Genomic DNA, 27188 nt, shown 5'->3' on the forward strand with positions numbered 1-27188 from the left:
AAGCAGCTCACCTGGTGGGGTGTGGGGGGGGGGCAGCTCCTGCCACTGCACACACCCTGGGAGGGCATGGGGGGGCGTATGCCCCCAGATCTGCATGTAGGGTGGGGCAGGCTGGGGCTGGGGGCTGTACCAGGCTCTTCCTAGTGGAGGTATTAGTTTAGGGCAGCACTGGGCTCGGCTGCGCTCGGAGCATGTGGCAGCAGTGCTGGGAGGGGGGCTATAGTGAATTTTGGGGTGGCTGGAGCTCCCTCCCAGTGCCATCACTGCTGCCTGTCTTGAGTGCAGCCCGGCCCAGCCCTCCTGCTGGGAAGATCTCTGCACTTCCCCAGACCCAGCCTGTAGCAGCAGCCGGCCCTACCCCGCACGCAGATCCCGGGGAACACATCTCCCTTGCCGCCCTCCTGAGGCATGCTTAGTGGCAGAAGCCCACCTCCCCGCCCCGTGAATGAGCCGCTCGTGGCTCTATCCTGTGCCCACTCCACCCTGGGCTGAGCAGTGCTTGCCCCTGCCCCACTCCCTCCATCACCACAGGGGCCTTGACCAGCTCCCCCCCACAACACCACCTGATGCTGGTCTCCAAGCTGCCCAGCTGCATATGTGATTCAGATAAGTATAAACTGATATGGCTCCTTAAAAATCGGTCATTGGTATCGGCCCCAAAAATCTCTAGCAGTGCACCCCTAGTAAAAAGATACTGACTATTTAAACATCAACACTATCTTCTGGTGATCCCCATAAATTAAGGAAAGTAGATACATCTTGGACAGCACAAAATACTTTATTATCAGGTCTCCATTTAAAAAAAGGACCAAGGATATTAGTGAATAGTTTACATAATTTTTACCCTCTAGTAACATAAGCAGTACAAGAAATTCTTACTCCTGATATTCTGTACCATTAAACATAAAGCACCTATGTCTTTTTCAAAGACAATTATAGGGAAGATGGTAAAAAGATGTTTAATTTTAGAATCCATTTGAGACAAAATGTTTGCTTTGCAAGATTCAAGTCAGGAAAAATATACAGGTTCTAGTCCAATTTCAATGCCCGATGTCACTTTTCACTGTTGAATTCAGGTACTTCATTTATGGGTTTTTTTTTAAACAACCCCTTTTCAGCTGCTAATCAGCTATGCTGAAGAGTGGCCTACATTTTGCAAGCACTACTGAAGATTGTCATTGATCTCTACAGAAAAAGCCCTCATAGTAGCAGGGTTGCATTACAAAATAAATCAACACAGAAGTTGGGCCCATCCATGTGGTTTTTTTACAACAAAATGAGAAAAAATACAATTGCCAGGTCTTTAAAAAATCGTTATCACTCCATAACTGTTGCAGAGGTCTTACATCCTGGAAACGGTGACACAATTGACACTTAAGCTACCATGGCTGAAATCTTGGCCCCACTGATGATATCAAACTTTCAAAGTTCAATAGATTATAGGCTGTCATCCCAGATGCCTTGTCAACCCCCAAACTCATTTTTATCCCAGTAAAAAATTCAAAATCACACTGAACGACAAAACATTGACAGTGCAAGTTCTAAGCATCTGTATACCTAAGACGTGGCATAACTTCAGAACCCTGAGTTGTATGTTTCTAGAAAGATTAGTCACATATATGCAACCTGAAAAATGACTACCTTTAAAGGCAGGGGTGTCAAACACTTTAGACCCTAGGTTTGATCCAAACCAGAAAAGCTTGTCCCAGGCAGGATCTGTAGAGCCAACAACAGCTGGGGTGGGTCCAAGAGAGAGCAGCAGTGAGCTGGGAAGCACAGGGTGAGGGGAAACTTGAGCAGCAGTGCAGGACACGAGGTAAAGAGGAGGGCATAGGAAATCAGGCAGCAGCACTGTGGGGAGGGGTCATGAGTGGCAGCAAGGAACAGCCCTCATTTACCCCTCTGCCACTGAAAGCAATGTCCATTGGGGTCCAGGGACCCCAAATTCTGTGGCAGGCCATGCTCTACTGGCCAGGCCCCCATCTTCCAGTAGCCGCTGGACTACCATCAGACCAGATGGAATGATTCTGTGGGGTGAATCTGGCCCATAGACCATATGTTTGGCACACCTGCTCTAAGACAAAGTAATTTGCCTGATGAAATTTACTATTTGCCATCTTTGTCCAATGTATAACATTTAATATATAGAAAGATATTTATTAATGACACTTTCATCAGAACTAAGTCTACATCCATTTTAGGAGTTTACTGAATCAATAAACACAATCAAGTATGTGTGTGCATGTAGAGAGACTGGGAGAGAGACTTACTGCCAGGCTTAGGGATATGTCTGCATTTTTCTGAAGGTTCCATTGATAATACTCAGCCTGGTAAGCCGTGCTCCATAGTAATCTATAATATAACTAGAGCCATCAGAAGGTCCAACAATCTAGAAAAGAGAAAAATATTTTCAATATGAATTAAAAATAAACATGTTTTTGTGCTACTGTCTTAATTACTGTTAGCTTGTCCATCATAAAATTAGTCATGCTCAATCAGTAAAATATAAAAGTGGACTCATCTTAAAGTTGTGCCTGCAGATGAACCATTTTAGTAAGCACTTTTTTTGAAGGAATACTTCCCTAGGACTTCTGCTCAAACAACAAATGACACTGGGGAACGAGCTGCTAGATTTCAACTGTAGGAGGAACTAGTCAGGATTCAAGTCATAGAAGGTGGTCCTAGAAGATTTTGCTGACAGAAGGTATCTAGACAACTCCATTTCAGTGAAAAGTTAGAGTGGGGATAAGGGAGAGACTGGGAAGATGGCACTAACTTGGAAATGCTACCCTAGTAAGGAACAGGAGGGTGGCTTTCCTGGGATTTCTCCTCCTCTTTAAAAAAAACAAAACAAAACAAACTATAGGGAAACTGCCCTCAACCGTGCCTGCAGGTGATGGGAGGAAAGGTTACTGGTGTAAGGTAGGGCTCTGAAAGTATATATATTTTACGACTAAAATACTACAAAACTATGTGCATGAACATAATATTACATACATGCACATCCCAGCTTCTATACAACTGTCCCAAAGATTAAAGTTTTTCAAAAGTCTAGATTGAAGGATCTCAGCTGCAACACTGCTCTGAGACTGGTTCCTTATTGTTCTAAGAATAATAGTGGTACCAAATGATAATTGAATTTCATGTCATGAACTTTCTCAGGAGGGAGGAGAAGCAGCCAGACACCATCTTCCCTTGAACCGTAAATGTCTAGAAATAGGAATATTAGTCTACAGGGAGGTGGCATAATTTATCACATAGGATGGAAAACTGAGGGTCAAGAGATGATTACAAGAAGTGGTACAGTTTTAGACAAGTTGTTTCACTTTTCTACGCCTGATGAACTCGGATTCCATGATGACTGACATCGGATAAGAACCGGAATTAAGGTGGAATAGGGCCAGGACTGTCAAGTCCCTTACTGGCAGTCTTCTAGGCATGATGGAAAGCCATTAATTCTGCTGCTTTTGTTAGACTGTTCAGGTAGTTTAAATTTTTTGCACCTGCTATTCCTTTTCTCGTTTCCCTTCACTCTTTATTCAGAATAGATCTTCTGCTTAAGAGATGTTTTCCTGGGTCAGTGAGGGTTAACTTTTTGGGCAGGTATGACACACAGAAGAATGTAAAAATACGTGTTCTACAGAATAAAGGCAAGCTATTTAATCGTGTCATAAACATTACTGTTAGCAGATTTAGAACAGGCTACATAACTGGATGAAGATGTATGTCTTTGCAGAGTAGCAAAGAAAATTTATGAATTGCACAACAAATAAGTTGAAGTATCCTGTTTGTCCAGGGTCAAGAGACAGTAACATCTTTGTTTGCTTCCTTCCTACAGTCCAGGATTTTATCCCTGAGAGACTGGCAATTTCTTTGCCCTAACAGTTTTTAACAAAATGCAAAACGTTGATGGCCAATAAGCAAAATACAAAATTGGAAAAAAAACCCCCAAAAGCTGTATTCAAACATTCAGGACATGGATATTATCCCAGAAATAGAGGAAGTCATCTCTGTGAGGCACAAGCTGTCACTCCAAAATGAAACCACACTTTTTCAATCCCACTTCTTTTGCCCCAAGATAAAGTGGCAGCACTCCCTCATCCATGCCTCCTCCCACCTTAAATCATGGGGTAAGCTAGCAGATGATCACATGTAAACTTAAAAATGGAGAACAGGAATTTTATTAAGTTCAGAATAGTAGATGTAGTATATCATCTGTAAGTGCACCACAATGGAACACACGCAAAGCTGGTGTGTTATGCCTTCTGATAAGATATTTCAGGAGGGTCAAGAACACTAACTAAAGCTGGCTCCCAAACTCAGTTCAAATTGATAGTTGCGTTCATAAAGTATTATTTACAAAAGTACAGCTTCTTTCCACTTTGGAGAAATGAAGCAGGAAGCAAGAGTAAAGCTGATATAGACACAGAGCAAAGTACCCAGACCAAGATTGTTGAAACATCACACACTCTTTTGCTCAAAGAAGTGCTGGATATTTTAATATATTTTAGTTATAAAATTATGCATGGTATCTGTCACTTTCTAGTTTGTGAAGAAAACAAAGTTGGATTACTGAAATTTTACCATATATCTGGATAATCAGCATCTTCTCTTTCTCCTCTTTTCTGGTTTCCAACACCCTGGTATGTCTACACAAAACAATAGTAACTAAAACCCAACTTCTGCAGCACCATTAATCAGCAAGTCAGTGACTGATTAACAAAGATAAAATTTTAATCTGTAGCTGTTGGGAGAGGAGTTAAATTTAAAAGTAGTGGAGTGAATTTAGAGCACAGGCCCCACTGTCTTTAAATGGGACTCTGTTCTTAAAGTCATTCAAATACCATCCTAGACCATCAGGTTCATCAGTGCAGTCTTTTTGGATGCACTTACAGATGTCTCCCAAGTGCGGTATTAAGCCAATGACCTTAAATACCAATAGTCACAAAATCCTGGGGTATCTGACACCTCACATGACTAAGCCAAATACTTGCAATGGGGAATTAAATTTTGCCTAATGTTCTTCAGCTGGTTGTAAATGTGTTGGGTTTCATTCTGTGGTTACAAAGTATTGTTTTTGTGGTGAAAAGCCTCAAACTTATACCAAAAAGGTAGTTGCACTGCAGTAGTTGGAACAAATATCCAGTCCATAGTTTTTTAAAACTTCAAATCTGTAAACCTTCATGTTCATGTCCTCTTCAATGTAAGATGATAAACATAACTGAGATATAAGTATATAGATTTTAATTCAAAAAGATTAAGAAAAGTCTTTTTGACAGGTGACTGGCCACCTTTGGACTAAACTGGACCTTTTCTTAAGTAGAAACGAACTTTTTTTTTTTTTTGTATCTCAATTTGAAGACATCAACTTACCTGCATGGAAATAAGAATGAAATCAATTAGGCTTCCAATTCCACAAAAACCTACAGTGCAAAACTTTAGCAAACCTAAAAAAGAAAAGAAGATTTCATTTCAACCTTGGGAAGTTCTCTATCATTTAAAGGACTTTACAGTTTCTAAACAGTTGGCATTTCTCCGACTCCCACTCCACCCCAAAAAAAGACTTGATTTATCATAACTAAAATTAATTCAAATCTTTAATAATTAGATAGTCTTCGCTTATGCCACCTTTGAAGAAGCTGACTTAATTATATTAGTTAAATTTAGCAGACATGAATTATTACAATCATCTTAAATTGTTGAGATTTTTTTCCTTATGTGCTAGTCTGAGTTCACATAACACAGGAATCTTCATGCAATTAAGCTGTAAGACTTATTTAATGTCAAACTTTCTATTGTTTCAAACCGCATTACATATTAATTGCATTACATGCTGGGTTTGGATACCACTTCTAATAGATACAAAAGTAACCACTTTACATCCTCCTCCTGCTTCCCTTGAACTAAACTTTTGGATATTTGTCCCAATTCCACTGGGACAAGTCTAAAATGACTAACAAATGATTGCTTCATTGAGAGTTGTCCATAGAATATGGGGAAGAAATACAATTTAGATAAAATTTAAGACTAAATTATCTTTTTCAATGGCTTTAAATAAAACAGCTCCAATTGAAAAGATGACCTAAAAGTTTCAGGCTCCCAAGACACTGGGACATTCAAGGGAATTTTACTTAAGAAAAGGAATGCATAGATGTTTCCTCTCTAACCAGGTCAAGGTAATAGCAGGATATACTGCAAAATGCTCTCAACAGGGAGCTTATGTTTATACCTATCCATAAAGCACGTGGCATCCTTCTGATGTAATAAAAATAAACATTGACAATACACCTCTCTCCATATATTTTACAGGAGAAACACAACAGAAAAAAAAATGGAGATTTAATAATAAGTTCATGCCAAGAGAAATGGAAATACCAATTGCAGGATAAGCAATAAGACATGCAGGCCTTATTATTTGCAAAAATATAAAGGTATATAAATGTTGTTCCTAATGGCTGATCTGTGAAACTTGTAGCAGTCTGTCATACACAGTGTGACAGCAGCACTGGCTTTGAAGTCACAAACAGCTAACACAACAAATCTCAGCACCAGGATAAATTCAGAGACAATATTAGCATATCACATGCCAACTTCTTTGGTAAATACAAGAGTACCTACCTGTCTCCGTATCTAGAAAATCCGCCACACAGAATTTTTATGGTAGATTATTTCACCATCTCACCAAGTGCTAAACACATTTAAGTATTTTAGAGACCCAACAAACCCCTTTTACCACACTAACAATATGGTGACCGCAGTCGCGATGGTAGCTCTATGTTTGTAAGTATTTTACCTGTTCAATTGGCTGCAGAGCTAATGTGGACTGTATCATTTCAGTTGCGGTACAGGCTGTATAAAACACTGTTACTGAGTCCAAGTTGTGTTTTGGGGGAGTGTAGAGAAAGTTAATGAAAGGAGGAACTAAAATTCAAGAAACTTTGACCAAATAAGTGAAAGAATACAGAGTGAAAAAAATGTTAGTGGTCCTACCCATAGTAAATGGGTTATTTAAATTTAGAGTTAGGAGATTACATTGTGAACCCTGCAAAATAAATCAACTTGTTCACTTGTATTCATTCAGTTTGGATATACCAGTGCTCCCTTTAAGCACAGCAGAAGCAAGCAGATGTCTGTAAGAGCATTTTTTCACCATGTTTCTGCAAAATTTCTTGATTTCTACTCCTGTCAGGGAATAGATGACCCAAAAATAAATTGCTTGCTGACAAGTAAACCGTTTTATTGATTTCTCTCTCTTTTTTTTTTTTTAAAGATAAAAGCTGTTCATAGATTCATAGATGTAGGGGTCAGAAGGGACCGAAGTAGATCATCAAGTCCAACCCCCTGCCCTGGACAGGAGAGAATACTGGGCTCATATGACCACAGCTAGGTAACTGTCAAGCCTCTTCTTCAAGACCCCCAAGTTAGAAGTCAGCACCACTTTCTTGGAAGTTGGTTCCAGATCCTAGCTACTGAACCTACTCTCAAACAACTTATGGCCTTTATTCCTTGTTACTCTGGGAGGTGCTTGGGTGAACAAGGTCTCTCCCATTCCCCGCTGGTCCCCCCTGGTAAGTTTATAGATGACCACCAGATCCCCTTTCAGCCTTCTCTTGTGAAGGCTGAACAGGTTCAGGTCCTGTAGCCTCTCCTCACAGGGTCTACTCTGCGGACTCCTGATCATGCGAGTGGCCCTCCTCTGGACCCTCTCCAGGCTGACCACATCTCTCCTGAAGTGCGGCACCCAGAACTGGACGCAGTACTCCAGCTGCGGCCTGACCAGTGTCCATAGAGGGAGAGGATCACCTTCTTGGTCCTGCCTGTGATCCATCTGTGGATCCATGACAAGAGGCAGTTAGCCTTACTGACCGCGTCCTCACATTGACATCTCATGTTCATTTTGGAATTAATTATGACTCCAAGATCTCTGTCTGCCACCGTGCTTTCGAGAAGGGAGTTCCCCAGGCTATAGGCATGCTGCTGGTTCTTACTGCCCTAATGTAGCATCCTGTACTTGTCAGTATTGAATCCCATCCTATTCTCATTTGCCCACCCCTGTAACCTATCCAGGTCCAGCTGTATCCTGTCCCTCCCTTTTAATGTGCCCACCTCACCCCAGATATTGGTGTTGTCAGCGAATTTGAACAGGGTGCTTTTCACCCCCTCGTCCAAGTTGCTAATAGAGAGATTAAACAGTGCGTGCCCAAGGACTGAGCCCTGGGGGACCCCACTGCCCACATCCCTCCAGGTCTAATAAGACCCGTCCACCACCACTCTCTGGGTGCAGCCCCTCAGCCAATTTGCGACCCACCTGACTGTGTAGGCATCAGTGCCACAGTCCCTAGCTTCTTCATGAGAATGGGATGGGAGACAGTGTCAAAGGACTTCCTGGAGTCCAGAAAGACTACGTCCACCGCAACACCTGTGTCCAATGATTTTGTGACCTGATTGTAGAAGGCAATCAGTCTGACAGGACCTGCCCTTAATGAACCCAAACACAGTAATCTTCGAACTATTCTGAATATCAAAGCTGTTTTTGGCAACAATAACAGGAAATCAAAGAATCATGCACCAATTCATTCACTGATCAAACTTGAAATTTTGTACAGAAACAGCTCTAAGTTCCAATAATATAGCAATCTGAACCTTTATTCATTAAAACAAAAAAACCCCAATCCAGCCTCATAAAAATAAATCCATCTTAAGTAAGGGAAGACATCAGAGTTGGAGTGTGGGCTGTTGCATTGAAGCTCAAAATTCTGAATTAGTGTTCGCTTTTAATTGCTATATGAAGCATTTGAATGGGACATTTGGGGGATTCTTAGAACTCTGAAAGATTCAAGATACTTGTGGAATAGATGCAATGCTATAGTGTCTGACTGTGGTGTTTGTCATAAATTATACCACTACACCAAAGGGGAGGCGGGAGGGGGGAGAGGAAGGGAAAGGATGTGTGGCATGTGACTATATGTTATTTTGAACAGGGGTCAGCAACCTATGGCCCATGGGCCACATCCAGCCCACGGATGTGGGGGCTCTGACAGGTCACTTCCCCTATGTCAGCAGGGAAAAGTGGCACAGCAGGTAGGTCCCATCACCCAGCCTCCTACCTGGTGACCCAAACTAGGCCTATCTGATCTGCAGCCTTAAAAGCTGCCAACCACTGTTTTTGAAGGTCTTTAAAAAAAAAAAGAAAAGGAAAAGACTGAAATAGGAAATTAGCACACAGTCCTTAACATGAGAAGGAAGGATTACTTATTTGAAGCTGCATGTTAATGTTGTTAGACCAACAAGCTTCCAGCATATAAGAGCATATGAAAAGGTACCCACAGGTTTAACATTCACAGAAAGTGCCAGACTGAGCAGATAAGTCAAATAACTTTACTTACAGGCAACCACCATCTCTAGAGGATGACCAACCTCCCAAGCAGTAAGGCCTGTATATCCTTTATTTTAAAAATCCTTTCTGTGATAACTGTCTCTACTATCCATGTGTCAGATTCTTGTTTGAATTCTGCTGCCCTCCTGAAAGGCATTTTGCTGAAAGGAATTCCAGAGGATAACTGTGCATCATATACGTACTTACCAGTTTTAAGTCCGTTGCCTTTCAGTTTCATGGACTGTCCCTTAATCCATGTTTTTAGAGAAGTGGCGCACCAACACCACCATTAGCATGTTTGAAATACTTACTAGGCATGGGACATGTCCCATGTTAAGCATAATTTTTTTCACCCTGCAGAGGGTAACTAAGAGCACTGAGCCTTTAGTGACTCAGAAAAGGCAAGATTATTGATTGGGACTAAAAGTCTGGACTATATGATGTGTCCTTCCTACATCATTTTGAGAAGAGACGGAGTATACACTCAGCAAGTTGGCAGATGACGCCAAGCTGGGGGAGGTAGTGGATACACTGAAGGGTAGGGCTAGGATTCAGAGAAACCTTGATGAATTAGAGGATTGGACCAAAAGAAATCTTATGAGGTTCAATAACTACAAGGGCAAAGTCCTGCACTTAGAACAGAACAATTCCACACACTGGTACAGGCTGACTGGCCTAGCAGCAGTTCTGCAGAAAAGGACCTGGGGGTTACAGTGGACAAGCAGCTAAATATGAGGCAACAGTGTGTTCTTGTTGCCAAGAAGGCTAATAGCATACAGAGCTGTATTAGTAGGAGCGTTGCCAGCAGATCAAGGGAAGTGATTATTTCCCTCTGTTCAGCACTGGTGAAGCCACATCTGGAGTACTGTGTCCAGTGTTGGGACCCTCACTACAGAAAGGATATAGACAAATTTTGTTGCCATCCAGCGGATGGCAACAAAAGTGGTTCAGGAGCTGGGGCACATGGCTTTTGAGGAGAAGTGGAGGGAACTGGGCTTAGTTAGTCTGGTGAAGAGAAGACAGAGAGGATTTAATAGCATCCCTTAACTACCTGAAGGGTTGTTCCAAAGAGGATGGAGCTGCACTGTTCTCAGTGGGGGCAGATGACAGAACAAGAAGCAACAGTCTCAGGTTGCATGAAGGGAAGTTTAGGTTAGATATTAGGAAAAACTTCATCGCTGGGAGGATAGTAAAGCGCTGGAACAGGTTACTCAGACAGGCTGTCGAATCTCCATCCTTGGAGGTTTTTAAGACCTGGCTAGACAAAGCCTTGGCTGGGATGATAATTGGAGCTGGCCCTGCTTTGAGCAGGGGGTTGGACTAGATCTCCTCCTGAGTTTCCTTCAAATCCTTATTTTCTATGATTCTATCAGGAACTAATAAGTGTTTTTGCAGTCAATAACTAGTTTTTTTAGACCTAAGTTAGAAGTCTAAATATTGTGGTACTTATGACAATGATTCAGTTTTCAATAAGTCATGGAAAAAGAGTTTCTTAACTATTAAGGCTTAGGCTGGCACAAGTTGGTTGGTTGTTGTTTATTTTAAATAGCCAAGTAGATGACTTCCCCATTTCAAAGATGGTTCAAACACAAATTTAGATGCCAGTGTGAAAGAGCTTGATAGTCTCCTCACAGAAAACCTCACAAACTGATATTATTTAGTGCAGTAGGCTCTTCTTGAGAGCAGACAAACCAAGATAAAAATTGCTGAGAAACAAATGATAAGAAAAGTGGTGCATCAGTGGAGTGGTGTTGGGTGCTTTTTGCAAAGCCTGGCTAAAGTTAGTGCAATTGTTCCTCCACCTTTGAGGATTACATTTACCAAGTGAAAAAGAAGTATCTTAAGTGAAACTTTTACCTACTAACTTAACAACAGGAGACTTATCTTGTAACATCCTGTTTTGATAATTTTTTGAAGCAAGAGAAACTGGTTTAAAGTCAACCCTTTGTACAGTCCAAAGTGCCCTTGCTGAAAAATAGGTATCTGATGTATGTAGAAATGATGAATGTGGTATACTTGCTCCAGCTTTCAAAAAGCAGCGCGAAAATGCCTTTAAGAAACAGTAGGCCAAAACCACATTTATGAAGAAGTAAAAACATTATTCCTTCCTAAATGTTAAGTGAGTTGATGAATGAATGTTTTCCGTTTTCAAAACACGAACAGGATACACAGGCTGTAAATCAAGGGTGTCAAAGATCCGGCCTGCAGCGTGGCCTATTACGTCTCGGACCGGTATGCTGTACGCAACACGCATTGACCCAGCCCAGCGCACTGCATGCAGAGCCCTTCTGGCAAAGACTTCACACAGCATGGGACCTGCAGCCAGTGTGCTACACAGTGTGCGAGGCCAGTCTTGGCTACATGCTTTATGACATACTACCCCTGTATGCTGGATCTGAGTCTGGTCCAGATCAGGCCCACAAACCAGCCTTGCACACTGGAGCCACCCCACAGGGCCGGACCAATGCAGGCACCACATGCAGCATGCCCACCAGACCACCTTGTGCACTGTGTGTGGCACCCATCCAGAACCAGCCCACGTACCAAGCAAGGGCCAAGGTCAGTGCATGCTACATGCATTGCACAGGGCTAGAGGCGGCATGTATGCTAAAAGCATCATGTCAGGCCAGTCCAGGGCGTGCACTGCATGTGGCACCTGCATCAAACTGGCTCTGGCATGTGAGGTAGGCCTATGGACCTGATCCAGGCCCCAAACCAGTCCATGCTCTTAAAAAAGGGTGATTTCTTTCCACATTTAAGAAAGCCTGCTGCTTTACAAGTCATCTCTTAAAAATAACCTGCAAGGTTGCAGATAGTTCCATTTGTTAGCCATAGTGCAGGTGTGTCAAGCAACACATTTTTGACAATGAGATAGAAAAATCAATAAATTAATTTTGTTTCTGCTTCACTGTTCTCCACCAATTTAAGTGCAAGAAATACAGAAGTTAAGCCTTCTGTATTAAAGGCTTTTCATACAAGTGTCTGAAACCTAAAAATATTGCACATTCTTATTCTAAGTCCCACAGATAAAAAGGAAACAACTTGAAGCATTGGTACCATGGAAAATGGACATCTTGAGTTATCAACTGATTCCAAAAAAGGAATCTTAGAGGATTTAATCTTTTTATGCAACAGATGGGAAAATAAGTATGCTAATTATAGAATCTCAGAAAAGAGACCACAGATGTTAACACAGAACTCTCCATAAGGACAGAGAACATTATTAGAAAAACAAGACTTCGCGTTTAAGAGGCAGTTGAAGTGGCACTAGTATACTTAGCTTCTCTACCAATTACATCATATTATCTAGAGTTAAACATAAGTGAAAAATTCTTTAATATACTGAGACAGTAGTTCTAACATAACAGGATGCCTGGATACCCTAGAAACCAAAGTCACCTTCTTCACCCTGTGGCTGTGGATCAAATCCTGAAAATGCTATTTGGCATAGTTATTACCTTGCGTAACTTCATTACAGTCCCAGCTTCAGAAGAATCACCAAAGATAATCAGCATTGCCCCAGGAAGAACCAGGATTAGATCCCTTGGTACTTATTGTAAAACTTATTTATTTTGTGCTAGAAAAAATTAAGACCTGATCATGTAGATTCACCAATCAACATTTCACTTTCACTATACAAGTGGAGAACAAAAACTTCAAACTGCCTTGAATATTGTGAAAGAAACTTGAATCAATTGTAAATTAAAAATATAAACTATAAGCTGGGACATAATAAACTGAAATTACTGAAAGAAACTCTTAAAAGTTAAATTAATCATGACACTAATTTAAGAAGTCTAGTGTTTTATCCAAAGACAATTATTTAAATTCTTGGTAAAGATAAATACACAATAAATATTCAGTTGCATATTGCAAATCTACACAAAGAAAATAATTAATTCAATAATATAGCTTGATAAAAAGTAGTATCTGAAAGCGATTAGAGTTAATATACTAATTAAGAAAATTACATACAAAGAACAGCTAACAAAACAGCAGAATCTATCAAGCTTGTTAATGGCAGGTTAACAGTTATCATTCAGACATTAAACACTGGGGTTTTTTTAATTTAAAAGAGGTATTTAGATACGATATTGCTATGGTTACAGATGAACCTCCTTTTGGTATTTAAAGTCAGTTATCAGGTCTAGTGCTTCTATATCTCTCGTGTGGATTTCTGCAGTTCCCCCACTCAAACCAGGTCCTAGGCTATAATATTCTGGGTTTAAATTGTCCCCATCCACCAGGCTGAACTGGGTTTGGCATCTGTGGTGGTCTTTTTGGGGCTTTGTGACCACTAGTATTCACACCAAAAGCTATCTTAAAATCAATGCTGTGTTTATTTTAAGAGTAGGAACAAAGGATTTAGTGGAATAAGTATTTTAAAAGTCTGCGTTTGTCTGTTACCTAATGACCTGTCCTCTGGGGTGGTGGCTTAGGCATGTTTGAAGTAGTTAAGCAGCTCAGCAGGTGCTTTTGTATCCCCAGATAAGTTTATTTTAAATCAGTCTCTCTCTTCCTACTGCAAGGAAAACCATCCCAAAATTAAACCAATACCTTCAACCAGTAAACATCTCAATAACCACATAATATTCATTAAGTTACAGAACATCACAATTCAGTCAAAAATATCTTCCTACACTGCATCTTTTAGTTTAAGTTTATATTTTATAAACTATTATGATGAAATAGTTATTGTACACTGGACTTCATATGGTATACAATTCAACTGTTTACTACAGGAAGTCGGTCAGTTCAGGTTCCTATTGGAATGTCTGATTTCACATCTACTTTTTTTTTTTTTTTTTTAAATAAAGAGAACATATAGAATTTTAAAAACGTATTTGAACTATTTGGCCAGAAACCGATGGATATTACCCAAATGAGTGACAAGATTATAATTCAGCCATAGGATTAACCAGTTCAAATCCTAAATAATTATATTAATATTAAATACAGCTTCTCTCATTAGATCTCAGAGTTTCATAACCATTTGAGGTTCAGAAAAATGCAGTGATTTGCCCAAGGAAATGGTACCAAATCAAATTTGCTAACATGCCCCCTTAGTTAACCACAGTACCTCTTTGTTGCTGCTTGCTTTAAAAGGAGTTATACTCACTTAAATTGGGGCTGTCCAACTGAGGGTCTGTGAGGGGTTAAAATGCAACCCCTGGGATCCCCTACCCTTATTCCCCTAGCTGTGGTAGCAGCTGGGTCTCAGGGCTCCCCCTTCTTCCCTTGGCTTCTGCTCTATGCCCCTGCCCTGGGGGACAGCACAGTACAAAATGATGTAGCACAGCCCAGTGTTGGGGGAGCTAGTAGCTTGGAGCACCCTCATGGTGCAATGCCACACAGGAGCCGACAGGGAGAGGAAGGGGAGGTAGGGTGCAGTGGAGGGAGCACTCGCCCATACAGTGCAACGTGGAGGAGTCTCAGTGCGCAGTCTTGGGGGTCATGGTACATCTTAGTGCTGCCCTTGCAGTGTAAAGCCCCTACTGGTGTGGCGATTGGGACACGTTGCCCCTAGCTGCTTTGAAATTGGAAAGCCCCGACTTAAAATAACAATCTGTTTGACCTTGTGTCCATTTAAATGGCTAACACACTGACACTAGAAGGCAGATCTGTATACTGCTTTGCTTTTGAAGTGAAGTAAAAAATACTGTTGTAAGTTTGAATACACTGACAGGTCAGTACTTCAGACATTAGTATACATGTAAATTGCAGTAATATAGAATTAGCTTTTATTTAACAAATCCAGAAAAAACAAGCTTACCTAAAGCAGGATAGCCTAGATAAAATCTGTCTGCTCCCAGCCATCCAAGAAATAAAGACAGAGCAACTGCCACTTTATACGAGTATCCATTTCTGCCAAGAAACAAGAAAGAAAAGCCATAGTTGAAACAAGATATTAATCTGTGTGTGTATTTTCTGAGTAATTTAATTAGAAATTATGTACTATTGCCGGTTTCTGTTTATGCAAGATGAAACTTGTGTTGTTTAACAATTTTAGTTTACTTCCAAAAAGTTAACATAGAAACTTCAACATAGCAATACTATCCATGTACATGTCCACTCTAACACAGAGCCCCTCTTGCCATGAGTGCTACCCCACAGCTTGCTGACAGTGCGGGGACGGAGCAGGAAAGGGCCAGGTCCGGGCAAGGGGCTCCATTCAGCCCCGCTCCCCGAGTGACCTGCCAGCTACAGCTTTTTGCTGTGCCAGGAACTGTGGCTGGAGGGAAGGAGTGGGGGGTGAGCCCCTGCTGCAAGGGCCCTCCCCACAGTTTGTTGCTTGGGGGGTCACTCCGAGTCTACAAGGGGCTTTCCCCTGCCCCCTACCCTTGGGCCCCAGTTCCCAGTGCAGCAAAATGTGAGGCTAAGCTGCTGCTGTAAAGAGGCTGGGACAGGGGAAAGGGAACTCCCCTGCTGCAAGGGCTCCCACAATTTGCTATCTGGGGTCCTTGGGGAGGTGGGAAGGACTGGGCTGGGTCTCTGTGGTGGGGGACCCTTCCCCCCTGCCCAAGCTTCTTGACAGTAGCAGCCAGCAACTGCAGGAGGGGCAGCCCAGACTGGCGATTCCTTGCGCTGCGAAACGGGGCCAAGTAAAAGGAGCCTCCCCTTCAAGACCCCAGCTAGCAGGCTGTAACAGAGACCCTGCAGTGGGGGGTACCCTTTCCCCTTCCCCTCTGCCCCTGCCCACTGCTGACGGTCACCAGCTGGTGGGGAAGGAGTGGTGCAGCACACAAAATGGCTGCCAGACCCTGGGTTCTGCCCCCCAAACTAGAGGTAGCCTCCTTGAATTTGGTAGGTCCCTACCTATGCTCAGTGCTAAATCAGTGACCTAAGGACAAATGGCTACAAATGCTATTAACAACCCTAAAGCCACCGGTGGATGCACTTGGGAGCAGTTACCCGTAGAAAGGAGGAACAGACCAGAGTGCGACTAGAACCGTAAAAGTATGCACCAATCCACTATTCTGATGTTGACACTTGGCAATGCATCCAATTAGTGAAAATGGCCAAAACAAGCCCTTAGATAACAGCCGAATAAAATGATTTCTCAAAGGCGGCAGCCATGTAGGAATCCAAACCCGTGCAATAAAGCATTTCTTATGCCAAAGAGAGATTTACAATTTTGCTTATTATCTGGATTTATTGACTTTAAAACCTAATGGCGACATTAAGTGATTAAACTGCGACTGTTACTTCAGTGCTGTTCTGTGTATAAATACTATGGAACAAACTGGGCCTTCCTGAGCGCAGTGAAAAATAACAAATCATTGTCTTGAAAACAGTTTCCTTTCAGTAGTGAAGAATGCTAATGGTTTCATTTAAAAAGCTAAGATAAAACCTCTAGTTATGTTAATCAATTTGAAGTGTCAACAACCAAACAGACACTAATGCACAAAGGCAGTTTCAATATAAAAGTTTGTATGTAGGAGCACAAAATTACCTCCATGTTAATACCCATTCCAGATGGGTCCATTGGTCTAATGAATTTGCAGCTTCCATGTATTTTAATATTTTGAAAGAGAGCATAAACCCTTAAGGCTACAGGTATATAAGCAGGTAATACCATTTGTACCACATAAGAATTAAATGGGAGGGAAGAAGAGGCGGAATAGCTGCTACAAAATGGAAACATGTTAATGCTATAGGAAATGTTACATTTTTCCTTCTTTTAGTCTTACTCATTTCTTCAAGTAAAAAAAAAAAAAGCAAGACTATTACAGGAGGTCATAATTAAGCTGCTCTTCCTAATGGTTTTCTATATATATCATATTTACTCAAGTCCAAGAGTTTTTTCTTCATTCAACACAGGGGGGAAAAGCCTCCTGCCTTGGATTAGTGTGCTCTTTTCGCAAAAACTAAAAAGTGAAAAATGCCACATAAATATTAAACATCAATACAAACTTAACTTGAGAAAAGGTTATTTCTTAAAAGTTTCTCGTTTTAAGTTGTATATAATTCTGGTAGACAATGCTTAAGTTCTCCAGTAAAACTCAGCAAGGCACTCAAAGAACCACTGAATGATGGGTATGTTTCCTAATATATTATTAAATGGGAGAATACTGTGCTAACAATTTGAAATAGAATTAGATAAGGTTACTATATGTCCGGGTTTTCCCCAGACATGTCCTCCTTTTGGATCCTCCAATCTCCGCCTGGGTGGCTTTTTAAAATATGATCAAGTGTCCAGGATTTTGCTCTGCTCAGCATCAATGTTTTTCCTGGCATTTCCTGGCTTGCCCTAACAAGTGGCTGCCTGGGGAGAAGTGGGGGGAGGGTGACGGGAGGCAGTAGCGGCCTTAGGGGAGGGCAAACCAGGTGACTGCTTGGGGCCCCACACTTTATAAAAATAAAAATGAATTACACTGAATATCTATATTAGCAATATTGTATTAAGATACTTTCACTGCAGTTTCATGGATAGGGCAAAGTGAAATTGAAATTAAAATGTCCAACTTGCTTTTAGGTCATCAAAATTAAGCCTCTAAGTAGCCCCAAATGACTCTGTTGCCTAGGGCCCCAACAACCCTAAGGCCACCACTGCTGGAGGCAGAGGGTGGGCAACTGGAGGCAGGAGGTGCCACATGTGTGCGCACACATACCCATATGGCCAGCATGCAATCAGGCAGGGTGGTGGGAGCAGCCCCAGCAGCTGGATGCAGGTAAGTCTATGGGAAGCAAGGGTTGGAGGGCCAGGGCGTGAGGACTGTCTGGGAAGGAAGGGGGGAGGGGTATGTGTGTGGGGGGGAGCATGGGTGTGTGAGGGGGGCAGGTGCCAGCTGGCGCTGGGGGAAGGTGTCTGGGCACCAAAGCTGCAGCAGGGCAAGGGTGATGGGGGGGAGATGCCTGCCGCTCCAGTAGGGGAAGGGTCAGGGTGACACTTCGGTGGCAGCAAGCCAGTGCCCTCGCTTGGGTGGGGCGGCTGGGAGAGGAGGAGGCTGCAGGACTGAGGAGGAGCCTGGCAGGTTGGGAGTGAGGGGCACTGGCAGGGCTGTGGGGGGGCTGTGACTTGAGAGTGAGGGGCACTGGTGGGGCAAAATGGACTGCTGGTCAGAAGTGGAGGGCACTGGCAGGGATGGGGGGCTGCTGGTTGGGAGTGAGGGGCACTGGCAAGGCTGTGGAGGGGTGGCATATCACTGCGCCCCCCACAATCAGATCCCTTCCCCCTGACATGTGTCCTTTTTTTTGGAGCTTAAAATACGGTAACCTTAACTTAGATCCCATACAAAAGGCCAGTAAAAGTTCTGACTATGCATGCATTCATTAGAACTACCTATACACAGACTAACTTATTACATGTTTTTATTACATGTATGAATACTTAGGAATATTAAGCTTAGTTTTTACTTTTTAAAAGGGTAAATAAGTCTGCTAATAGTTTCTCAAGAGAATGGTAGCAGAACTTTACTGGTAACCAGTACTGAACCGTACAACAGTTTGCAATGATGCAACTGGAAGCTGTTTATTTTCTTGTAAAGAGACATTGGATTGTAAAGATGGAGCAAGTCTTCTTGTGGCGCCACAGCTCCTTACTTACCAAGTGAGAGCCAGTTCACAGGGACACTGGTGAGACCACATCTGGAGTACCGTGTTCAGTTTTGGGGCCCCCACTACAGAATGGATGCGAACAAATGGGGAGTCCAGCGGAGCAGAACAAAATAGGTGAGGGGGCTGGGGCACATGACTTACAAGGAGAGGCGGAGGGAACTGGGCGTATTTAGTTTGGAGAAGAGAAGAGTGAGAAGGGATTTAATACTAGCTTTTAACTACATGGAGGGAAGTTTGAAAGAGGATGGAGCTAAGCTAGTACTGCCAACTGTTGCGAAACCATTGCGAGACTCAGGATTTCTAAGTAAAAATAACTCTGACTCGCAATCTTCCAATCAAACCCTCAGATCTCCAGATTTTCCCAGCTGGTAAGTCTGTGGAGGGGAAGGGGCCAGGAGGTGGAAAAGGGGGGAGATTGAGGCTGTGAGGGAGGGAGTGGGGCAGGAGCAGGGGCTGGGGGGAATGTGGCCCCTGGGCTGGGGCGGGTTGTCCAGAGGTGTGGGGGTGGGGGGGTGAGTGTGCAGCTCCTCACAGCAGCACGCATCCCCGGGGAAGGCAAGGGGGCAAGTACTCCTGGCAGGGCAGAGGTGGGCTGCCTGCCGCAGACCTGAGGCTCTGTGCCCTGCTGCTTTTGCCCTGGGAGCTCAGCCATGTGATGCCAGTGTGCTTCCTGCCACTGGGTAGGCAGGGGACACGCTGCACGGCCAGCACACCCTGCATCCCCTGCCCACCCAACAGGTAGCAATGGCATCACAAGGCTGAGCCCCTGGGGCAAAGGCAGGAGGGCACAGAGCCCTGAGCCTGCAGCAGGCACCCTGCCTCTGCCCCATGAGGGGCATATGTCCCCGATGCCTCCCCAGGGGGTGTGTGCTGCTGCGGGGAGCTGCACTGCTCTCCCTGCTCCCCCCCCCACCTCTGGACAACCCGCCCCAGCCCCAGGGCCCCATTCACCCCACCCACTGCTCCTGCCCCACTCCCTCCCTCAGCCTCCACACCCCCTGGCCCCTTCCTCTCCACTTACCAGCTGGGTACTGTCTGTCTCTGTCTGCTCCTCACTCCCAAGCCACAGCCCCCCCAGCCCTGCTGCATCTCATTCCTTAACCACAACTTGCCAGGGTGTATGGGCACCCTCCCTCCCCATGCTCCAAACCCCACACGCATGCCCACAGCACCCCCCCCACACCTTCACAAATAACAGCCCCTCCCCCCCCCACACACACTTCAAAAACAGCATCTCATGATTTACGTGCCAATCTCTTGATTTTTTAAGAGTTCGTCTCATGATTTTTGGCACAGTTGGGCTGGCAATACTACTAGACTGTTCTCAGTGGTGGCAGATGACAGAACAAGGAGCAACAGTCTCAAGGTGCAGCAAAGGAAGTTTAGGTTAAATTTCAGAAAGAATTTTCTCACCAGAAGGGTAGTAAAACACTGGAACAGTTCCCCAGAAAGGTGGTGGAAGCTCCATTCTGGGAGGTTTTCAAAGCTCAGCTAGACAAAGCTTTGGCTGGGATGATCTGGTTGGGGATGGTCCTGCTTTCATAGATTCATAGATTGTAAGGGGCTGGAAGGGACCTTGGAAGATCATCGGGTCCAGCCCCTGCACCAGGCCAGAAAGACAACTGGGGGTCAGGTGACCCAAGCAAGGTGACCGTCCAGTCTCCTCTTGAAGATCTCCAGAGTAGGTGATTGCACCACCTGTGGAGGGAGCTTATCCCACAGTCTGGACACCCTGACTGTGAAGAAGTTATTTCCTAATGTTGAGTCTGAAACAGTCTTCTAGGAGTTTGGGGCCACTGTGGCTTTGAGCAGGGGGTTGGACTAGATGACCTCAAGGTCCCTTCCAACCCTAATTTTCTATGATTCTATGACAAATGCATGGTTTTGTTCCTTGAACTTAGTCTATAGTCATGAAGCAAATAAAAGTTTAACAAGCAAGCTGCTACATACACTATTAGCCAGAAAACTATAATGAGGTGAAAATAAACCTAGGAATTGCTTTGTTACAGTGAGGGAGGAAGGAAGGAAACTTCAGCACATTAAGTTAGATATTTTTCTTGTTCTTGGACTTCCATCACAGATGTGGCTGAAAAGCTATACTCTCTGGAGAAAGCAGTGACCAAAATTTGCTTAGCTGGCAGTTAATGCTGGCTATGTTAGCTTTGAGTGTGCTGAGCTTAGACAGTTTGGGAGGGTAAGTAAGGAAAAAAAGTCATGAAACTGGTTGAATGATACACAGCCTGCTGAGGTAAGCAAACTACCGAATACTAAGAGTATCAAGTTAGAGTTAACTGGCTTCCCGATTAGCACAGCAGGCGAGGTTCAGCTAGGATTGCTGGAGCTGTGACTTCAAGATTCTATTTTATCTACAAAAGACTTGCAGTTTCTCAAAGGAGAAAACAGATAGGAATTCCCTTAACTTTACTGGTAGGCTTTTAAGTGCTGCAATTGATTTAATCCAGGCTTAATAGTCTGCACTGCCCATGAGCTGAATGAAGAACTAAGGCTGGGTCTACTTTGAGGGGCTCTTGCCACTTAAACTGAGGGGGCAGCACGAGGGCAGCACAGTCATATTGACTGAACATTGCTCTGCTTGCAAAACAGCCTCTGTGAACAGAGGTGTGCTCACAATGAGACTAAAAAAGACATCCTACAGAGGTACAACCCCATTGTCCCACTTTAATTCCACCTGCAAATTACCAAAATAACTCTCCCTCCCACCTAAAAATGTGTGTGTGGGGGGGGGGGGGGTCTAATTTGAGTTAACTGCCATTGTATGTGTAAATCAGTACCCTGTGCCTGTTTTTATGTCAAATCCCAGGAGAAACACACCTGGGGTACACCGAAAGTTTGTTGGTAGTCTGAGAGAGCTGCAGATTATGTTGCGTACAGGGTATGAGCTTTTCTACTCCTACCTGACATACTTCTGCTGAAGGCACTTTCTAATATAGACTAAGTTTCAGCCAATTTAATTTGTTCACATTTAAAAAACACTATTGAGTCCTGTAATAAATGTAACTGTGTTTTGTAAACGTCAGCTCATACAAAAAAAGGAGTGAAAATTGTTCCTCTAAATTCAGGCTAAAAACAGATGACTGTGTACTCCAGAACAAATAATTTTATTTTGGGATCTTGTACATACATACCCTCACTGTCCCACTTTAGGTACCTGTGAAGCATCTGAAATAATACTTTGTCCCAACATTCATGACTAATTCCATTCAATAACTGCCATTCAAGCTGAGTGCTACTGTGCATGGTTGACAGCCCAGAGGTTGCAAGTTTGAGGCCATAGCAGAAGCTAAGGGTGAAGCCTGTCAGATTCCAAGAAATCTGCAAATTCTGCTAAATACCTTCTCACAAAGACTGGAGAAAGGAAGGCCATTCATCTGCTCTGTAAATAACTGTTTTGATGCACAACTCAGGACAAACAGCCCTGAATTAAACTACAACAGGGTTCAGTTCACCATTCATTTTCCATACCTAGGACGCTTTGTCCACACTTATCTGATTCTGGCAGCAGAGAGCAGCTACTCCTACACTGACATCACACTGCATGCACAGTCGCCTCCACTGCAGCAGCTGTGCTGCCACAATGTGGAAAAGCAACCAGCTGCTGAAGGGACTGCTGCAGCTGTGGAAGGCAAGATAGTGTCTACACATGCCTTCTGCCAGCTGCCAGGGGGTTCTGGTGCCACACAAGAGCTTTGAGTGGGGAAGCACTCAATTTTTTGTCAACAGACCTTTGCTGACAGTCTCCTGGCACACAGCAACTACTACCAGAACCAAAGACTCAGATACACCATCAGGACAGAATACAAGATGTGCAGCTCAAAACCAGCTTTGCTCATAAGATTTATATTTTTACCATTAAGCTATACAACAGTGTTGTAAGAACATGCTAGTTAGTGTAACATTTGTACATAGTGTTTCTGGTGACCAATTCTTCTAACTTACAGTATTAAATATACATTAATTTCCCCATTCCCCAGGCAACACATGCTGTACCATTTTAGAAAACTAAACATGGAAACAGGGACTAACGTATTGCAAAGCACAATTGTTTACTTACACATTACGGCATTCAATAGGCTTGTAAAATCCAACTTCCTTTCCAGTAAAGATTTTTTCTATGCCACTGTGATCCTTACAAGTAATATTTGGTGCTGGAAGACACTGAACTGAGGACAAAAAACTGTATTTAAGCAACAACAGGCCATGTATAGCTAAGCAAACAATGAAGTCAAGTCCTATACACACTGAAATGAAGATAGAGAATATAAAAAACACAGAAGAGTGCGACTAGTCAAGTCTTTTAAATCTGTTATCGATATCAAGTTGTCTTTTTTGTTATGGTAACTATTAAGCCACCAAACTTAGGCCCCACAATTATTATTCCATTGTATTTTTCAGGTTTTTAGGGTTTTGGTTCTACTGAGGGATACCAAGCAACCTGAATAATATATCTCAAAATACAGAGAATGGTAACACACTCTAACTGCTCTAGTGTTGTTTATTTGACTATTTCGTCCTGAAACCAGGCAGAGGCACATGTTTAGACTCTTGTTCTCCCACTCACTTTCTCTCTCAAAACACCTTTGGAGAATAAGCCACAATAATACCAACATCAACCCTTCACTAGGCAACAATTTTGGGTTTTTTTCCTTTTAATTCTATATTACATCAGCTAGACAGATACAGGCCAGGAACTATTTCCCTCACTAATTTTTCAACAGAAAAATAGGCATCAGCAGGTAGGTGGTGGAGAAAAAAAAAAACACAACACCACATATTTAGCTTTTGTTTTTGTTCATCTGTTAAGACTGTCCACAAACAGCTAATTTTTTTTTAACAAAATGCCTATCAATAGCGGATTTGTTAGATTCATGCAGCTACCACTTCAAGAGTTAGTTGAGGTAAAGGTAGATTTCAATATAATTATACCCATTTGAGTTCTGCATGACTGTGTATTGAGCGCTCTCCAGTAATGTCGGACAATTTTTCCAAAATGGCTTTGTGTGCTTGTGCACGTGTTCGAAATAAAGCACAGAATGTAAAGTGGGCTTTTGATGCACACAGGAAACGTAATAAGATCATAAAAGTTGCAAATTATTATTCAAAGCTTCATATCAGTAAAGCTCTAGTCCTGCAACTTAAATGAGAATACTGGTACTCATATGCTTGAAATTACACATGTATTTAAGTGTTTGTAGGTTTGGGCCCGAGATGTATTTTACAGCAGTGATTCTCAACCAGGGTGTAGAGAGATCCTTCAAAGGTTGCCATGGATGTGCAGAGAGAATCCAGCAATTTTCAAACAGGGTGCTGTAGGGTGCTATAAAATATTAATACAGTTCGGTGTGCAAACATGATTCATAAGAGAAACCTAGAGTTTCCCAATAGGACTTCAAAATGTTTTTAACACTATAACATGTGGTCTTTGAGTTCTTTGCTACAGAAGAATGTTTGCTGGATCTTGATTACAGTATAAAGTTTAATTCCTGGTCAGGAGGGTTTGAAAATCCCATTCTTCTGGCTATCTTAGCAACTTATTAAAAAGTAGTACAAGACTGAATATAAAGGTTATGAAGACAGCTACTGTAACCACGTATATGCAGTTTTAACTTTGAATACTCATAGAACATTTTTATATTATCTGCCACATTATTGCTGTCACAGGCTGTTAACGTCACTGTCTAAGAACACCAGCCAGGTCTAACACAAGTGAGTTGAAAGACGAAGTTAAGACTTCACCTTTTGGCAGTTACGTGAGGAGTGAAGCGTGCATGTTGAAGTTCAACACAGAGATAACCTAACCTTGCCTGCCTTGGACATGAAAGAATTGACCTGTAGAAAGGAAGAATTCTTCAAAGGCACTCTTCTCTATCAAGTTTTACTTCCAGTAAACATGCACTAGACATAACAGGGCAGGTGTCGCTTATTTTCATCATCATTACAAAAGGTAAAAGCTAAACCAAAGAAACACCTCTGGATAGGGATGATCCTGCCTCAGGCAGAGGGTTGGACTAGATCAACAGTTTTCAACCTTTTTTGTACCAGGACCCATTTGTAAACAGTGATGGCCAGTCCTGACCCAGCAGCACCGTACCTAGACTCCTGGTGGCCCTGGGTGAACTTTTAGCATCGGGCCCCCCTTTGCCAGAGATAATGATGATAATAATAATAATAATAATAATATAATGATATTGATAATATTGTTATTAATAGATAATATAATTATATTATTATTAGATGATGATAATAATAATGATGATATAATGATGGTATTATCGTAATCATTATTATATGATGATGATGAGAATAATAATAAGATAAGTGTCATCATCATTATTATTATATGATGATATTGTCATCATCATCATCATCATTATATGATATTGTCATCATCATTATTATTATTATATGATGATGATGAGGATAATAATAAGATGATATTGTCATCATCATTATTATTATGTGATGATGATATTGTCATCATCATTATTATTATTATATGATGATGATGAGGATAATAATATGATATTGTCATCATCATTATTATTATGTGATGATGATATTGCCATCATCATTATTATTATTATATGATGATGATGAGGATAATAAGATGATATTGTCATCATCATTATTATTGTGATGATGATATTGTCATCATCATTATTATTATATGATGATGATGAGAATAATAAGAGGATATTGTCATCATCATTATTATTGTGATGATGATATTGTCATCATCATTATTATTATATTATGATGATGAGAATAATAAGATGATATTGTCATCATCATTATTATTGTGATGATGATATTGTCATCATCATTATTATTATATTATGATGATGAGAATAAGATGATATTGTCATCATCATTATTATTATATTATGATGATGAGAATAAGATGATATTGTCATCATCATTATTATTATTATGTGATGATATTGTCATCATTATTATTATATTATGATGATGAGAATAATAAGATGATATTGTCATCATCATTATTAGATGATAATAATAATAATAATAATAATGATGACGATAATGATAAAGATAATGATGATGATATTGTTAGCATCATCACCACCATTTTTGGGCCCCCTTTCTGTGTGGGCCCCGGGGCAGCTGCCTCGTTCACCCACACCTGCGTCCGGTCCTGCACCCCAGTGCCCCTTGCACCCGATCCGCTGCCCTCTCTCCCCACCCCCGGCCCCAGACGTGCGGGGCAGTGGTGCGTGCACGTGGGGCAGGGGAGGCCCCAGCCCTGCCAGCCTGCAAGGGGCAACCCACAATTTCCCTATTTTTTTTCTCCTGGAAAGAAAAATCCATTTTTGAAGTCTGACAAAAGCATATTTGCATCTTCTTTCATATGCTCCGGCGACGCACATCAGGGTCACGACCCACGGGCGCGGCGGTGCAGCGAAGCGCAGTGCTGGGGCCCTCCAGAGGTGCCTTCCACCCCCCCTCCAGGATGCTCTATCAAAGCAGATGGGGAGGGAGAGAGCTCGGCCTGACGCGGGGACCCCGTCCGCCTGTGAAAGCCAGGCGCGCTCTCGGGGTCTCCGCGCCGGTGACACCAGGGCAGGTGCACGACTGCGCGGACGCCCTTGAACCGCTTGCCAGCCTTACCGTAAGCCGTGTGGTTCGTGCAGTTCGTGGGCTCCTGCGTGCCGCTGTCTATTTTGGGATCTTCGCAGATATATGTGCGAGGCATTAAGGAAAGCCGTTGGGTTTTTTTTGTTTGGCATCAGAGCCCACCACCCCGGCGGCGCCCCCCTTCCCATCCCCTGCCCCTGCCCCTGCCCCGAGGAAGGCCGGGGCTGATGCCCGCGGGACCAGGCCTGGCCCGGCCCAGGATATTGCCCCATCCTCAGCTCGTCGCACTTGGGCGGCGGCGGCTCGGCGGCCCGCGCCGTGACACAGGCCAGCCACAGCAGGCCGAGGAGCCGGCCCGCCGCCCCCCGCCACCGCCGCTGCCGGGCGGCCATGATGGAAACGCGCCGGTCAGCTGATGCGAAGCTTGGTCAGGAGCGAGGCTTTGCCCCTAGCCAAGATGGCCGCCACGCCACTATGGCCAATGGCGCTGAAGGCGAGCCGGGCGTTTTCTCAAGATGGCTGCCCCCCCTGCACCTAGAAGCCGAGCTGCCCTTAGTAAAGATGGGTGCCCTTCTACTACTGGCAGAGCGGCTGCCAGGTGTCGATGGGAATCCTGGTCCCGCCTGCTCGTCCCGCTGCA

At 43.0% G+C, this 27188-nt stretch overlaps 1 protein-coding gene across 3 annotated transcripts in view; it reads right to left on the reverse strand.

Moving 5' to 3' along the window:
* Positions 1-26955, reverse strand: part of TM2D1 (TM2 domain containing 1) — a 58827-nt gene extending 31872 nt beyond the window's left edge. For 2 of the 3 annotated variants that reach the window (XM_059727900.1, XM_059727899.1), the window contains exons 1-6: positions 26809-26955; positions 26582-26651; positions 23007-23115; positions 15150-15241; positions 5374-5447; positions 2271-2389 (exon numbers count right to left, since the gene is read on the reverse strand). In XM_059727900.1, the coding sequence (XP_059583883.1) occupies positions 2279-2389; positions 5374-5447; positions 15150-15241; positions 23007-23115; positions 26582-26651; positions 26809-26940 (588 nt within the window). In that variant the 5' untranslated portion in view covers positions 26941-26955 and the 3' untranslated portion in view covers positions 2271-2278. Of the gene's footprint in view, positions 1-759; positions 2390-5373; positions 5448-15149; positions 15242-23006; positions 23116-26581; positions 26652-26808 lie in introns of those variants that run through there. The other variant, XM_059727898.1, reaches the window with a different exon arrangement.
* Between the last annotated feature and the right edge of the window lie 233 nt (positions 26956-27188).

Source organism: Alligator mississippiensis, chromosome 5, assembly GCF_030867095.1.
Source record: "Alligator mississippiensis isolate rAllMis1 chromosome 5, rAllMis1, whole genome shotgun sequence".
Classification (NCBI taxonomy): domain Eukaryota; kingdom Metazoa; phylum Chordata; order Crocodylia; family Alligatoridae; genus Alligator; species Alligator mississippiensis.